General features: G+C 61.4%; 1 protein-coding gene across 2 annotated transcripts; it reads left to right on the top strand.

Annotated features, from left to right (window-relative positions):
• The first annotated feature begins 1,718 nt into the window (after window positions 1–1,718).
• On the top strand, window positions 1,719–16,589 carry SRF (serum response factor). 2 transcript variants are annotated; one of them, XM_030035686.2, is made up of 8 exons: window positions 1,719–2,366; window positions 3,692–3,958; window positions 9,351–9,612; window positions 9,955–10,134; window positions 11,801–11,920; window positions 12,650–12,841; window positions 13,383–13,459; window positions 13,744–16,589. In XM_030035686.2, the coding sequence occupies exons 1-8, from the start codon at window positions 1,848–1,850 to the stop codon at window positions 13,837–13,839; spliced, it is 1,713 nt and encodes a 570-aa protein (XP_029891546.1). In that variant the 5' UTR covers window positions 1,719–1,847; the 3' UTR covers window positions 13,840–16,589. The 2 variants fall into 2 exon arrangements, with proteins under 2 accessions (XP_029891546.1, XP_029891547.1); XM_030035687.2 differs by lacking the exon at window positions 9,955–10,134 and having other exon boundaries at window positions 1,724–2,366.

The raw sequence follows: 16,589 nt of genomic DNA, 5'->3' as shown, positions 1-16,589 counted from the left end.
GAGGCTCGGGGAGGGGAAGGATGCCAGCAGAAGGGCTGAGCCAGCCCAAAATGAGCCGGTTCTCACCTCTTGCCTGTGCAGCCTCCCCTGCAGCCTGGGGAGCGAAAGGCTTCCCCACGGACCTACAGTCGGAAGGCTCAGGGGAAGGAAGAAAGCGTCTACGGGCGAGAGGAACCCCAATCCCAGTACCCGCAGGGGTCGCGCTGGCCCGGCTCCGGCTATCGGATCTACGTACCGGTTGCTCTCAGCCCTAACTGGTGCGTCCAGCCGCGCGAAGAGGGTCTCGCTGACCCTTCCTCGGCTTGGCGTGACGGGGGCCAGGCCTCCGCCTCACCTGTGCCAGGTATAGTTTGGGTTTAGCTCGAAGGGAGGGTGGCCAGGGCATGTGATGGGGAGGCATGTGAGTCCCAGCAGTCCTGCTGGGAGCTATAAATGGCATGTGTGCTCACTGGAGGAGCACGGCTGGCGGGGAGGAGGGGGAGGCGGTGGCGGCGAAGGCGGGGGGGGGGGGGGGTGTTTGGTTTTATAGTTACTCCCTTGCTCCGTCGGAGGTTGGCCGTAGAGCGCGGGAGGCAGCCGCACGCGTCCTCTGAGCGATGAGGCCGACAACGCGCAAAAAGGCTTGCGGGAGCTGCAGAACTTTCCCTCCGTGGGGTTCCCAGGAGGCAAACCGGGTCTTGTGGCAGGGCTGGTGTTGGCGGAGGTGAGGTCTTGCCCTGGGTTGCAGCTCCCGCCTGTAGGACGGGGTATGGGGAAAACCTTTTTCTCAGCCAAGGATGTGGCTCCGTCCGTCCTCGCAGCTTCGAGCTCCGGGGCTGCTTGGTCCCTCTTGCACCCAGTTTTGTCCCGGGAGGTCCCGGTTCACACCCGAGCGGAGGATGTGGGAGCTGCTGAGCAAGGTGGGGGGGGGGGGACACGACACAGGTCCCAGTCTGTGTAGTGGGGCCATCCCAGCTCTCCCCCCACGGGACGGCCGTACCCACGGGTGGCTGTGGTACAGGACTCCGTTCTCTCTGCACTCGAAGGCAGTTGTGGCCCATCCTGCTAAAAGGAGACCCCCTTTTTCATCCCACCAGCGGTCAGCTGGTGCTCGGGCGATGTGTATTTGGGTCTTTTCTCGCCCGGTCCTGTATCCTGAGCACCCGTGTGAGCCCCAGCCCCCCCCCCCCCCCCGCAGTGTCCCCGCACCCCCGGGGAGAAGCGGGCAGCACCCTGATCCGTCCCCGCAGGGTGCACAGCGTGGGTGGACAGTTCTCTGGTGGCACCCCCAAGAAGCAGGAGGGTTTGGGGGGTTCGGGGGGGGGGGGGGTTGTGTGTGCGTGGAGCATCCTCCCGGCGGCACCCACGAGGGCGGCTGCGAGGCAAGGCAGGGAGTCTCGGCGAGGACGCGAGTGCCTGGAGCTGGCAGCGGGAGGGCTGGAAGGACGGGTGCCTGAGCCCGGGTTCCTCCGCCGGGCCGCCCGTAGCGGCGATAACCGCCTTCGGTGCTCCGTCCCGCCCCGTCCGTGCGGCTGGGCGCGCTGTCCCTTTAAGAGCCTCCCTGCGTGTTTCAACCTGGGAGTGACGCGAGCGCGGTCGGAACGTATGCAAATCAAACGCCAGGGCGCCCACCAATGGGCGCCGCCGTTTGACTCCCCCACCAGCCAATCGAGCGAAACCTCCCGGCGGGGCGCCGGCTCGCCCCATATAAGGAGCGCCTTCGCCATAAAAGGCAACATTGTATCGCTTTATATGGGGGCGGCGCGGCGCGGCGGGGGCGGCGGCGGCGGAGGAGCGGGGCCCTGAACGCGGAGCCGGGGCCATGGCGGGGCCGGCCTGACCCGACCCGACCCGCTCTCGCCGCCGCGATGTTACCGAGCCAAGCCGGGGCCGGGAACGGCACCACCGCTGCCGCCGCTGCTGCTGCTGCTGCCGCCGCCGCCGCCGCGCTGGCCCGCGGCTCGGGTTTGGGCCGGTCACCGGTGCCACAGCGCGGGGCGAACGGTGGTGGGGTGGTGGCGGCGGCGGCGGCGGGGCCGCCCGGGGGTCGCCTGGAGCGGGAAGCGTTGTACAGCGGCAGCGAGGGAGACTCGGAGTCGGCCGAGGAGGAGGAGCTGGGCGGCGAGAGGCGCGGCGTTAAGCGTGGCCTGGCCGAAGCGGCGGCGGCGGCGGCGGGGCCCGCGGCGGGAGCGGCGGCGGCGGCCGCTTACAGCGGCGGCGGCGGCGGCGGTGGTGGCGGAGGTGGTGGTGGGGGTGGCGGGGCGGTGAGCGGTGCCAAACCCGGTAAGAAGACGCGGGGCCGGGTGAAGATCAAGATGGAGTTCATCGACAACAAGCTGCGGCGTTACACCACCTTTAGCAAGAGGAAAACCGGCATCATGAAGAAGGTACGGAGGCACCGGGGAGGGAAGGGAGGATGCGCTCCGGTATCGGTGGGTTACCCACCTGTCCGTAGCCGGCGGGAGCCCCGGGCTGTTCGCTTTCCCGGCCGAGCGGGGCCGTGCCCGGAAACGGCGACGGCTTCCCGGTCCCGCCCGGGGTTGGCGGGGGGGGGGGGGGGGGCCGGGCTCGGCCCCCGCTTCTTCCGGGGGGAGCCTCCGGTTATCGCTTGTGGCCGGGACTTGGTGCCCGTGGGGCTCCCGGGGTCGCGGTCACGCAGCCCGTGGGACACGCACACACACACACGGACTCCGGGGTGGGGGTGGGGGGGGTCCGTCCCGGTGCAGCCTCCAGCTCCCGGCTGGAGCAGAGCGGACCCCCGCTCGGTGCGAGGTGTTACTGGGCTCCACGCCAGTCCCGTGGCCCGGGTGGGCTGCCCTGCCGTGGGTCCAGCCGGGCCTTTAACCGTAGAAGGGGGCCAGCACCGTGTCTCGGTCGATCCGGAACGCTTTCCGCGGTTCCTGGCGGCTGGAGCCGTTGCGCGAGGCTAAAATCCGAAAGTTGGGGGATGTTGCGTGCAGTGGGGTGCTGCTGGCTCATCAGCATCCCCCCCACACACACACCTTGGCGCTGGGAGCATCCTCTGAACCGCTGGGCAGTGCTGCATCCCAGCCGAGCCGGGCTTCGCGCGCCCTGGGAAGGTGGGAACGGTTGCGGGATGCTGCTGGGCAGGATGAAGAAGGAGGCGGCTTGTGCGAGACCACCAAGTGTGCCGTGATGGCATGCGAAAAGTGTTTTTTCCAAGCCCACGGGTCAATCCTGGGGGATGGTAGCCTTACTGTAGGGGTGTCTGGGTGCAGCTGGGCTCGGGACTGGGAAGACTGAGAGGGGAATCTGGGTCCCGACCCGGCTGGGATGTCGGGGAGGGGAAGGAGGGAGCAGAGGTACGTGGGCTGAGCAGCATCCTCCCGCATGGCTCGGCAGAGGTGGGAGGAACAGGTATCCGGATGCTTGGAGAAGCAGGGGTGGGCATTCCGGAATGGGGACAGCCCAGTGTCCCCATGTCCTCAGGCTGCTCTCCTGAGGGGATCGCTCTTTTCCTGCCATGCACATCCCCTAAGGGCACGCTAAAGGAGATGGGAACAGCAGCAGGGGGCACATCAACCTGTAGGGAACCAATCTTGAGTTGGTTTCAGAGGCCACAGCTCCTCTGGGGTGACGGGGAGCCGGAGCTGGTGTGAGCAAAAGGAGGGACGTGCCGGGGACTCTCGTCCCGCGCTCTATGCGTCCCTTCCATCGGTGACTCCTTGTTTTTCCCTTGTGCTGCTGGCAGGCCTACGAGCTCTCCACGCTGACCGGCACTCAAGTCCTGCTGCTGGTGGCCAGCGAGACGGGCCACGTGTACACGTTTGCCACGCGGAAGCTGCAGCCCATGATCACCAGCGAGACGGGGAAGGCGTTGATCCAAACGTGCCTCAACTCCCCAGACTCGCCGCCGCGCTCGGACCCCACCACTGACCAGCGCATGAGTGCCACGGGCTTTGAGGAGACAGACCTCACCTACCAGGTGTCCGAGTCGGACAGCAGCGGGGAGACCAAGGTAACGTTCCCTGCGCTCAGCTGCGCGCCTGGGAGGCACGGGCTCTTCCCGTGGGACTCTGCTGGGAAGCCCTGAACATCCCCAAGCCCTCCTGGAATAGCAGCTTGGGAAGCTGAGGGTGGGTCCCCTTTTGCTGCGATTCCAGCAAGCTCGTGTCGTGGCCTCTTGGGGCTGGCTCCTTCTACTTGGCTGGTGGTAGCGGTGATTCGGAGAGGGAGGGAAGTGGGGGGCAGGTGTCCTGGCCTCGGCCTTTGCAAGCGGGGGTCCCCACCGGCCCGGCCCCCCCCCCCCACGGCCGGTTCTCGGCGCCGTTATCTCTCCCCGGGCGTCTCCATGCTCTCGCACTCATTGATAAAAATTTGATTCTGCCTCCATGGCCTTATAAGGCCTGGTTTCCCTCGCCAGAGTCCCTGGCAGGGCCCCTCACATTCCTTATAAGCTGCAGCTGTCTCTTGCTTTGGTGCTGTTTTGGAAGGGGGCAGGGAGGACATGGGGAATGGAAACATTTGGCTGGATGGGCCTTTTCTGCTCCCTGCCTGGTGTCCCCGCAGGCGCCGGCTCTTGCCTGCCCGCGTTACTTGTGGCTTCTCGCCCGGGGTGCTGCGGAGGGCCTGCCCGTGGGTGCAGAATCAAGCAATGGCCTTTTTCTGCTGGAAGGGCCCCGTCTCGTCCCTGCATCCCCTGGTGCCGTTCCTGGGAGCTGTTGCAAGAAAAGCTGGTCCCTGTATCCCTGCCGCTTCCTTTGCAGGCTGATGCTCGGGTCCGCAGGTGCTTGGAGATGGGAGGCAGGGGGAATTCGTGGTGCAAGGCTGGGACGACGTGCTGAACTGGGGGTTGTGCCGCAGTTTCCCGGGCCGGCGTGGAGTGCCGTTGGGTGCTGCGAGTTGCTGCGGCTCCGCTGCGCCCGCGCTCGCGGCATGGGTGCTGGGCTTGCTGCAAAAGCATCCTTCCAGGTGAACGGTGGCCTTGCGCTAGGAGCCCTCCAGCCGACTGTACGCAAGCCGCAGCGGCATCCTTGCCGTACAGTAGCCGCTAAATTTCAGCAGGCAGAACCTGGAGAAGGGTGTTTGAGGTCTCTGCGGTAATCCCAGAGGCAGGGAGCGCGGTCCTGAGACGTGCCCAGCGTGTCGTCTGGGGTGTTCAGCTGCGGGTTTGTATCCTGTGACAGCTCTGGTCACGGTGCTGCTGGGTATCCAGCAGCGACGATTCCTCCGTGCCCTCTTCCCCCACGTGTGTGCAGTGCTGCACCGAGCAAAAGCTTACCGCTGCTGAGCCCTGAGAAATACCGGTGGTCCCAGAGATCCCTGCGGGCAGAGGAGCTGTGGTGGGCCAAGGTGTTGCTGGCTGGAGAGCGATGTGCTGGAGCTCAGCAGAGTCCCTGGGAAGGCTTCCCGCTGATGGGATCCCAACAACGGTCCGGGCTGTCCCAGTATGGCGTGACTCCCCTGGGTGACTGATTCTTAGTGCGAGCTGTGCCAGCCCTTTCCAGGAGGCAAAGGAGCCCGTTGTCACCAGCAATTTCTCCCTTGCGCAGCCCGCGTTTGTAAGGACTTGTGGCTCTTGGGCTTCTCCTGGATGGAAAGGCAAGTCCTGTGGGCGTTTTATCATGAGACAAGCTACCTACGCCTGGAATAATTTGGAGGCGCGGGAAGCGCTGTGCATGGCAGCTGGCTTGTCCCTGGCGTGGGGCTTGTCCACATCGTGTCCCTTAAGATTTTTTCCTGAAAATACGGCTAGGTGGCCCCAAAGGAAGCGTGTTCTTGGGGTGCGGTAGCTCTGCAGAGGGGATCTTCTTAACACGGCTGGTCTCTGCCCGCTTTCTGATGCAACCCTGCAAGCTCCATCCCAGTACTCATGAGTGGCAATGCTTAGCGTGGGGTGCCTTGTGGCCACAGCCAGCGTTTGGCGTGGGGCTGGAGGAGCCCTGCGGCCCCGTCTTCTGCTTGACGTTGCGGTTAAACCCACCCCTGGCCTGCTGAGGGTTCTTGTCACGGCAAGCCCTGGGGCTGGGGACCGTCCCACCGTGACCCTCCCCTTCTGCAGGGCTGGAAGCCTGGTTTGGTGCTCTGGCAGAGGTCAGCCCCGTTCAGATAGACCAAGAAGCCCTCTGAGGATGAAGGGAGCCTGTGGATGGGCCGTGCTAGGTGGCTGGCATCCTTGCTGAGGGATGGGTGGTACACAGGGCTGGGTTACGAGTGCCTCGTTGCAGGAAATTAAGTGCCTGGACTGTCAGGTCCAGCCACATAGGATGCTCCGAGAGGGTCGAGCGGTTGCTCCCTGGCATTCCCGCGAACTCTGCGTCCTGAACTTCCCTACAGACAAAACCTGCTTGTCTTCAGCTGCCGCAGCAGAGCGGGGAGCAATGCAGCCGGGCTGTTACCTGCAGTCGGCAGCCTGCTGGTGTTCCTTTGCGCTACAGCCAGCAGCAGCTATGAGATCCTCCCGCTGTGCCAAACCCAAACTCCCTGCCACGGAGCCGAGCTCGGGCCGCAGCTGGGACTGGGGCACACTGTACTTCCAAGGCAGCACCTATATCCTCACCACGGTACTGTGATGCGCTGACCCGTCTGATTTTTTGCGGGCCCCAAATGACACAGTGCCCTCCTGTAATCTCCCCGGTGTGGTTTTGTGGGAGAGGGGATTTTGGAGGGAGCTCAGGGGCTCTAGATTGGGGTTGAGAGCATGGGAGTAGCCCTGATCTGGTCATCTCTTTTTGGGGTGGGAGAAAGGTGGGATTCTCTGCACCGTCTGGAATGCAGAACAGGTGTTGGAGACCAGTTTGGGATTTCCCCATGTACCTCCAAGGCCAGTTGTCCTGCAACATCCACGTAATAACGCTGGCCGGGGGGGGGGTCTGGGCCATGCTGAACGGCATTGTCGCAGGCAGCTCCCAGAAGCTGTGGAGTTGGAATCGTTTCTGTTCCCAAGACCCTACTATGGTCCAGGATGGGCATCAACTGGCCTGGGCTGCGCCCTGTGGTCCACTCGCGCTGTCCAGCATTTATCGCACATAAATCGCGTGGGTCTGTGTCGACATCCCTCGCCGCTACGCCGCACCTCTCTGTGTTGATTCCCCAGGCGCTGCTCCGCGAACCGAAGTTTGCGGTCGGCTGCGGTGGGGAATGGATGCGCGGTTGGATCAGGAAGGGAAGGGCTGCTGTGCTGGTTCAGGGCTTGTCCGTGGCCCCCTCGGATCGTCTCTGCTGAAGGTGACCCGTAACTCGGCCCCTGTTGGAGGCTGGCCTTGCGCATGTAGTCTGGGCTTTGCAGGATGCTGTGGGGGGTACCCCAGGGGCTCCGAGGCATCCCAGACAGGCATGAGGAGAAGGCAGCAGGTGTCCCAATGCCAAGGTCTCTCCCAGCTCTCTTTCTGTACTGGGAGCTATTGTTGCAGCCCAAGAGAAACGCGGCAAAGATGGGGTGAATCCGAGTCTCACCTGTGGCGGGGATGGGGCGCGCGTGGTTGGAGCCCGCTGGCACGGCATCCCTCCCGAGCACCTCTGCTGTTCCCATCACACTGAGGTTTGCCCTCGTGCTTCTAGGGAGTCCTGGGAATCGCCCTGAGCACAGGGTGCTGTGAATTTTTGGGGATGCCTCCTCCAGCCCTGAGAGTACGGAGCGTGGCGGGGGGGGGGATGCCAAGTGCCCTAGCTGCTTGGGCGCTCTATCTCAGGGGTGTACAGCTTTAGGGCTGCGCCTGGGGATGAGTGAGCCTGGCTTTTCCAGCTGGGAACAGGACCCACCCTGCTCCGCTATGGATGGCGGGGGGAGCTCTGCCCTGTCACCCACGTGGGGAGGGCACCCACAGCCTCGCATGTCCCATGTGGGATGGCAGGAGTTTGTGGTTGAGCTAATGGAAAGTGCCTCCGCTGGGATCCGCTCTGTTGTCACGTGCCTCTTCTAATTCGGACTTTGGGGGCCGCGGTGCCAAGGCGGAGGGGGTGTTGCTCTCCTCCCTCCCCAGGGCCTGAGGCACGGCTGAGTGCCCGGGATTGGCTCCCCCTGTCCAAAATGGGCTGCCTTCCCTTTTTTAGCTGTTCGTTGAGCTGTGAATTCCTCGTTCCTGGCAGCTTGACAAGCTGGGAACAAGGCTTAGCACGTGGGAGAGCTGGGCCCCCCAGCCTGCAGTGGGAGGGGTGGGAGTGTGGCAGCCTTAACTCTTTCCAGCCGTACCGGGGGCTGTGGAGGGACACGGGGACAGCAGGTCCCCTGTGGCGTGGTCTCCAAGTGGAGCAGTGTATTTGCGGTCCGCTCTCGGCCAGCTGAGCGGGGCAGGAGAGGAGCCGTGGAGACCCTGGAAGGGATGTGCAGCTGGATCAGGAAGGGTGATCCACCCCTGGAGATCCGTAAAGGGGATTTGGGAGAAGGAGGCGTGTTGGGTGAAGCGTGACTGCCAGGGGCAGCAGGGATCGTGCTGGGCTTGGTTGGGTCCGGCAGATCCAAGCCGTGTCCGGCCACACGCCTCGTGGCTGCGGAAACTGGGGTGTTAGGTGCCCTGCAGCCTGGCATACGCGTTCCTCCCTTGTTCCCAGACCCAGGAGGCCAGCCTCTCAGGCTAGCGTTGGCCCAGCGCAGGGCCGTTTTCCTCCTGGAGCTCAGCTTCCCCGGCGATGCCGTCCTCAGACGGACGTAGAGCTCCGATGCTCCTTGCAGGACCGTGGTGCGTGCGGGCTGTAGCTGACACGCGGGGTTTGCTTGGAAGCGTTTGCCTCGTGCCCGTCTCCTGCTAGCGGACTGGCAAACGGGTGCTTCCCCTGGCCAGGTTCTCCCTTTTGCTCCGGGAGATCTGCGGAGGCATTCGCCGGGGCCTGCCAAAAAGCAGCTGTCAGGGCAGGGTTTGGTGTCCGGGTTTGGCCATACTCACCTCTCCCTTGCTGCTTTCGGCGTACAGCTGCCTTTAAGAGCCAGTTCTCGGCTTGTTCTTGGCCATGTGTTTCCTGCCATAAGGGAAGTGGTGCGTGTTCCTGACAGGAGACGGTGTGTTTGCCTTTACGTCTGTCCCTGCAAGGACTGCTTTTGCCTGTTGTGTGCCAGAAAGAGGCTGTTCTCTTCTTGGAGGCTACGGGGACTCCTGGGGAGGGGAAGGGTTGCTTCGTCCCCTGGTGTCTTGCAGGGAAGCCTCTGGGGGACCGGTATGGCCCTGGGCTTCTATCCAAGGTTTACGCTGAGCCCTCTCCAGCTCTCCTCACGCTGCGTTATTGGGCACAGTCTCTTCATGTTTGTAAAAGCAGCTCCTCTCTGCTACCCTGGCTCTGCTCCGTGTGCTGGCAGCAGGCTACGAGGGTATGGTTTAGCACGGGGATGCAACCCGCGGAGCCCGGTTCGGCCTCGTGGGCAGATGTTGACCGGATCCAAGGGCTGGTCTGAGTTGTCACAATCTCTCCTTTCCCAGGACGCCCTGAAACCAGCGTTCACTGTCACCAACCTGCCGGGGACAACGTCTACCATCCAGACAGCCCCCACCACCTCGACCTCCATGCAGGTCAGCAGCGGCCCGTCATTCCCCATCACGAATTACCTGGCGCCAGTGTCTGCCAGCATCAGCCCCAATGCCGTCACCAGTGCCAACGGGACAGTGCTGAAGACTACTGGAGCCAGTGCAGTGACATCTGGGGGCCTCATGCCGATACCCACTGGCTTCACCCTCATGTCAGGTCAGTGCCTTTAGGAACGGAGGACCGCATCCGTCCGTCTCCGCACCTGGAGCGTGTTGCTGCCCTCTCCAGAGGAGAGGAGACCTAGTGGCAGGAGGTAGCAGAGCGGTTGCTGCTGTAGGGTCAGCCTGGCTGGGATTCCTTGCTCAAGCCCAGCCAGGCCGGTGGCTGGAGAAGGGCGATGTAGTGACCGTTTCCTTAGAGTGCTGTAGCTGGCCCTGCTGCTGGGAAAGGCGTGGTGGCAGGGAGCTGAGCCGGGACCCCAGGGCAGCACCAAGAAGCCTGGAGGGAGTGAAAAGAGCTGGTGGTGACAAAGCCTTTCTTTCTCCCTCCTTTTGGCAGGTGCTTCCCTTTCTCCGGGGACCCCTACCATTCCTCTCGCTCAGTTACAGCCGCACTCCCTGGCTTTTTCCAGCCAGCAGGGCCAGGTGCTCACGGGTACGGCTGGACAGCTGCAGCAGGCACAACAGACAGTCTTCCGCTTCCCTGCCAGAGCTGGAGGGCAGATTGTGTCGCTGACAGGTCAGCACTCGCTTCTCCTCCGCTTGCTTGAGGTGGGGGGACGGAGGCGTCTGTGGGGGTCCTGGTCCCGGCCAGAGAGCTGACCCCCGACGGAGGTGGGAGCACGGAGGAGGCAGAGCACCCCGGCTGTGGCTGCAGGGGAGAGACGGGAAGACAGGGCAGAGAATGTTCGGCGTAGGCAGGAGCAGCATCCCGCGGGATACAGGCTGAGGGAAGCAGCGGGCTGTCAGTCTCCTGCCCCAGGGTTTGCCCTGCGGCTAGCAAACGCGGGGGAGACGGGTCCCCGCTGCAGCTGTGCTGAGGCTGAACTGTGCTGCTAGGAGGACCGATGGAAGGAGACCGCAGGGGCTCGGATGCCCGGCGGATGTTTTTCGAGCGCTGGCGTTTGGCTCTGAGCGGCTGCCCCTGCTTTTGTATTTGGATCTGCGGTCAGCCGCTGAACCACAGTGCAGAGGATAGATGAGGAGAGACCCAGAGCAGAGGAGGGAGCGGTGCTGCTCTGCCGCTTTGTGCGCGTTGTCCTTTGCAGGAGATCTCTTGTCGCGCTGAGTCGAGGCTCTCCAAGTGTTGTACTGGGGCTGGACGTGCTCCTGGCTGGAGTTTCAGAGCAGGGCTAGGCTGTCCTTTGAGGGGGCAGCCGTCGTCTGAGGACCAGCGCCGAGAGTGAGGCGGTATTTCTTGTGTCCTGCCTGTTTGCATGCGAGCTGATGAGTCTGATAGCCTGCGTGCTTTCTTGGAGCCCTTATGGCTTCCGTGGGCCCTGGCAGACAGCGTGATCCCATGCAAGGGGACTGGCTTTCCCTCGTGGTCTGGAGGAGCTAAGAGAATAATGGATGTGCGTCTCTGTGGTGTGGTGCGTGGGGAGATGCCCAGTCTCAGTGAGGTGGCTGGTGATTCCTGCTTTCTGGCATCCCTTGCTCTTCCCTCTGGAGACAGGACCTGAGCCTGAGGGCAGCTTTCTGTGCTGAGCTCCGTCTCTGGAGCCGAAGAGCTTTGCAGCAAGTGGGCTGGGCTGGAGGCTGTGTGGCTGTGCCTCCGCAGGTCTGGGACGCACACCTTGTGGCCCAGTGGCCTCTAATCCCTCGATTGATGTTTTTGAGACACAAGCTGGCTGAGAGCGCTGTTCCCCGAGTGCCCTGTGGAGGATGGAGCCGGGCTCCAGAGCGTGAAGGCAGCGGAGCCCAGCTGGCCTGGGCATCTCCCAGTTCTGCTCGGTGCAGTGAGATGATCCTTGCAGGGTTGGCTGAGGATGGGCAGTGCTGGGGGCATGTGCTGGCCCCTTTTCTCCCAGCATCATCGGTGCTGTGTCTTAGTGGAGCCAGGAACGGTGAGGAGGACCCCAGGCATTCCTGAACCATGCCCGGGAGCTGGAGACAAGCTGCTGTGGCCTTTCCTTTTCTCTCTGGAGCCCTGTAGACCAGCTAACCCCTCCTTGGTCCCTGCGTGCCAGGGGAGAGCAGGTTTTGGCCTGCTCTTTGGGGCAGGTCCTGGTTTCTGCCACGTGCTGCTTTTTGGCTAGCCTTCCCCGGTGCAGTGCCGAGCCACGCTGCAGAGCTGTATGCTGCCGGAGAAGGACTTGGGGGGGGGGGGGGGGGGCTTTTACGTGGCCCCGAGTGCCTGTATCCCTGCTGAGCCAACAGGCTGATCGGCTCCTCTCTTTCCCCAGGTGGTACCATGGCTCAGCAGGTCCCAGTCCAGGCGATCCAGGTGCACCAGGCACCGCAGCAAACGTCTCCCTCCAGTGACAGCAGCACTGACCTTACCCAGACCTCTTCCAGTGGAACAGGTAATTGGGACTTTACAGTAACCTCTGTCTTCCTTCCTAACCGCTGCTGATAACAGCCCACACCAACAGACCTCACACCCGCTCCCTGCCCAGGATCCTTCTTCAGACCAACTCCATCCCAGCCTTTCTGGCAGTTTCCCAGGTGTATTTATACCTGTTGCCAGTCCATACCGTGCTGTGCTATGTCTAGGTAGATGCTGCTGTGCATAGGGCACCTTACAAGGGATTTCAGAGCCTCTCTAGGTACGTCATCCGCTCTTACTCGCGGCATGGAGCTGGGAACAGCTTGCCCGGTTCTCAGATAGTTTCTTAGTAAGCCAGCGTTGCCCCTAGAGATTTTTACTCTCTGTGTAGAGGACATCTCTGTTGTCAGCAAAATCTGAGTCGAGGTGCCTGGATGGAGTCTGAATCCAGTTCAGCAGCTTTATTAAAGCTTCATTGGGAAACTTGTACCTCAAGTTGAATTCGGTCCTGGGATATTTGGCTGCCATGCTCTTCTGCCTTCTCATACTCATGAAAGGAGAGGTTTGAGCTCTCCTGCCTGTTCTTCCAAGAGCTTGGGAGAACAAGATGGGTATCCAAGAGCTTGGGAGAACAAGATGGGTATCTCTACGCACCTGCTGCTTCAGGACCGCATGCCAAGGGTGGCTGAGGGAGGGGTGCTGAGCGGGCTTGTGAGCATAGCAGGCTCCTTTCGTGTGGCTCACGTGTAGTCTGTCCTGGTGCCAGTGACCCTCCCGGCAACCATCATGACGTCGTCTGTGCCAACCACTGTGGGTGGCCACATGATGTACCCCAGCCCACACGCGGTGATGTACGCGCCCACATCTGGCCTTGCGGACGGTGGACTTGCGGTCCTCAATGCTTTCTCACAGGCGCCCTCAGCGATGCAGGTGTCCCACGGCCAGGTCCAGGATCAGGGTAAGACGGCCGTCTGGGTCAGTGCTCCCTTAAGTGCTCTGACACCCTGATTTTTCTCGTCTCGCATGTATTTGTGCTGTGTGTTAATTTCATGGAATTTTCTTCTAAGCAGTCGTAGCGGCTGTACGAAGGCCCTGCAAGGGTGGCGATCGGTGCGCGCTTTTAGATCCCGCCATTCTCCTATGCATAGGATTGCTTGAGCCGTTTGCTGGGGAAAAAGGGTGAGGGTTGCTGGGATGGGTGGCATATGGGGCAGGCAGCGGTGGAGGAAGCTGGGATATTCTGAAGAGGGTGTGTGGTTGCACGAAGGGGGCAAAGCAGCATGAAGCCATGCAGGCAAGACTTGGATTGAGGGCTTGCGCCCGCCTCTCCCAGCGTTTGGAAAACTAGCGTGTTTGGCTTGCTTCTGGGGTGCCTCCATGCATGCAAACAGGCACCTTCATCCTTGCGAAGCTCCGCGGAGCTCAGAGGAAGGACCCAGGGGGGAGCACTGTTTAAGGGACGGTGTCATTTGTGCTTTCTCTCTCTCTCTCTGGGGCAGGTGGCGTCCCCCAAGTGTTCCTGACAGCCCCATCAGGCACCGTTCAGATCCCAGTCTCGGCTGTCCAGCTTCACCAGGTAGGCGCAGAACGGTACTTGCGGGTGTTCGGTGGCGGGGAGGGGGTTGTCCTTGCTCTGCCCCTGCTTGCGCATCCTTTGCGGGTCTGGGCAGACCTCGGGTAGGGGTGGTCCTCGGGTCTGGGAGAGCTGTCAGTGCCATCCACCCGTGGGTGAGGAAGCCTTGCCCTCCTTGGACAGGTGCCCACAAAGGACGGTGCCGCCCTGGCCGCTGGCACACGCGGTCTCGGGGCACGCTGTGTCCGTGTCCCCCCCCAGTGCTTCCTCCTCCCTTTTCTCTCTAGATGGCTGTCATCGGGCAGCAGAGCAGCAGTGGCAGCAGCCTGACGGAGCTGCAGGTGGTCAACTTGGACACCTCACACAGCGCCAAGAGTGACTGAGAGGCCTCTGCTGCTGGCCTTGCGCTGTCCCTGGCTTGCCACGCCGGTGCCGGGGCTGGCGGCAATTCCTTCTCGTACAGACTGCACCAGTTATTTATTGTTGCCTTTTCACGTTTCCTTCATCCACACATGCACACACACACACACACACGCACCCACCCACCCACACACACAGGCATGCGCGTGGGGCTGCAGGACCCCCCCCCCCGGGGTGGAGCGGTGCTGGGGCCGTGCAGGGCTTGGGGGCGTTTGGATGCTGCGATAGCTGTGCTTGTCTTCACGCCAGCCAAAGAAACTTGTCTCTTTGAGGGGAAGATTGTTCTGCGCTGTAAATAAATACTGCGGGCCATTCCCAGCGGGAGGCTCTGGCTCCTTCTGGGCGCTCTGAGTCACCTTGCCCATGAGTTTTTTCGCTCCGCGTGGGGCTCAGCTCGGACCCAGAGCCGTCCTGCCGGCGCAGCTCGGAGCGGAGCAAGCCGAGGCTGTGCTGCTTGGCCTCAGCAATGTGCCTTTGTCGGGGTGACAGATCCTGGCTGCAGCAACTCACCCTGGGCTCCGGACAGGGGAGAGCCGGACGGCTTGGACGTGCGTCTCCGGTTGGGTCTGCGCGCCCTTCCCTCTGCGGCACGTCGCCCTGTCCTCCTCGTATGCACTACAGCGAGCCTTCTGCCCTCAGTGCCAGGATCTCCAGGAGCACAACGATGCCCCAGAGAGCTCCTGGTGGTGGTGGTGGTGGTGGTGGTGGTGGGCTCTGTGGCCGCCCCAGCCCCACACTCTCCTCTCAGCCCTCGCACTGCTTGCGGACTCCGTACACCCAGGGGAACGTGGCCGGGTCTTTCCCGCATCCCCCTGCAGCTCCGGCCAGCGCTTTTTTTTTTTTTTTTTTTTTTTTAAATTTCTGTGTCTGATGCAAGGTGGAGAAACAACTCAAGTGTCAAAGGGAAGAGCCCACAGGGCGCTGAGCTGCCGGGCAGGTGGCAGGTTCTTTTTCTGAGCACCAGGGTGACCTGCAGGCCGTCCTGGGCTGTGGAGGAGCCGCTGTGATGCCTCTGCAAGCTCAGCAAGGCCAGGGGAGAAGGGCTGGAGCGTGCTTGGTCCTGCATGGGAGTTGCTGTGAATGGCTCTGCTACCTAGCCCTGTCCCTGGAGGGAGAGTGAGCGAGAGAAGCTGCTGAATCCTTAGAGGAAGAAGCAGCTACTGTAACTTTTTTTTTTTTTTTTTTTTAATTTTTAAGTTAAAGACAAAAGAAGCCTTGGAGAAAAAAAAAAAAAAAAAAAAAAAAAAAAAAAAAAGAAAATGACTTTATTTTTCTAAGTGTTAAACTCAGTATTTATGTAATTCTTTAAGGAATAAAAGTTTGGCTCCTGTACAGTTTTCATGGGGTTTGTACCAGGGGGATGGGAGAGGGGTGGGTGGGCATGGAGGCAGGAAAGGGGCCTTGCTTTTGAGTTTGTATTGTAACCTTGGACATGTTCCCTCAGCATTAGCGTTTAAGCTGTGCTCTCCACCCACCAGCATGTGCCAGGGATCAAGCTGAACCGAGTGGGATGCTTGTTTCCCGCTTACCTGTACTGAGGACTCCATACCTGTCATTTTGGGCTTAACGGGCAGAAGGCAAGTGAAGCAGTGGCTGGTCTCTAGAAGTGAGAAACCCATCCCTCAGGAGCAAGGGGCTCACAGTGTGCCTGGGTGCCAGAGATGGGCTGGGTTTTCTGATGTCTGCCCGGTTCGCCTCCGGTCCTGGGACCTGCGGCCGTTCTGTGTCGCCGCTCTTGGCGCGGAGCAGTGCTACCTGTGACTGCCGAAGGGATACGGGCATCCCCTACTCCTCCTTGGGTGGTGAGGGGCCAGCAGTGGCTTTATCCCTGCTCGCTGTACGGGTAGCATCTCCTCAACTTCTAGCTGATGATCTTTGGGCTGTAGTTCCCCCTCTACAGCCATTCCTTAGCGCATGGATGCGGACAGGTCCCCTCCAAGCCCCCCTGCCCTGCGCAAAGTGCTCCCAGAGCGCGGCGTTCCAGCCCTCTGTCTGAAGCCTGGGAAGGGCTTGGGGGGGACTGGGGTGGGCTATCTGGTGAGAGGGATTACGTGCTGCCTCCCCTTAGTATCCTCGCTCTAAGAGCGATGCGTATCCCGCGGCTCGGAGCGCGCGGGAGTGCCGTGCCATGCCCCTTTACGAGGTGTGCGAAGGCTGCTCGGTGACGCTTCCAAAACAAGGTTGGGTACCTAGGAGTTCATCCAGGGAGAAGGATGGGGTTGGGGTTTGCATTGCCCTTCGCCCCAGCACATCACTGTGGCCTGGCTTTGCTCCGCTTTGCTTCTGCTAGCACTGTGGAGCAGAGCTGTTGGGCTGGGATGGCAGGAATGCCCCTGCTGCTACAGGGTGTCTGACTGCGTCCCCTCCCTGGCTCCCCAAAGGCAACTGCTGGTTAAACGCTAATGGTGTATTTTATTTAAGTGCAGACTTGTAAGAAGACTTGTGTATCAGGGATGAATTGGCATTTATTGTGTGGTGACATTTTTAGTTCATTTTACCGGTTTGAGGGTTGTGTGTGTGTGCGTGTGTGTGTGTGTGCGCGCGTGTGTACGCATAAGTGTGTGTGGGATTTTTTTTTTTTTTTTTCCCCCCCCTCCAGTTTCCAGGGTTGTGTTTCTGGAAGGATGTGGAAGTAATCACAGTACTATGTACAGAGCTTTCTTTTGTATTAAAAAAAATTACTCTTTCAATAAATGTTATCATTTTGTGCACA

Source organism: Aquila chrysaetos, chromosome 13 (genome assembly GCF_900496995.4).
Source record: "Aquila chrysaetos chrysaetos chromosome 13, bAquChr1.4, whole genome shotgun sequence".
Lineage (NCBI taxonomy): Eukaryota > Metazoa > Chordata > Aves > Accipitriformes > Accipitridae > Aquila > Aquila chrysaetos.
This window is presented reverse-complemented; position numbering and strand designations above follow the sequence as displayed.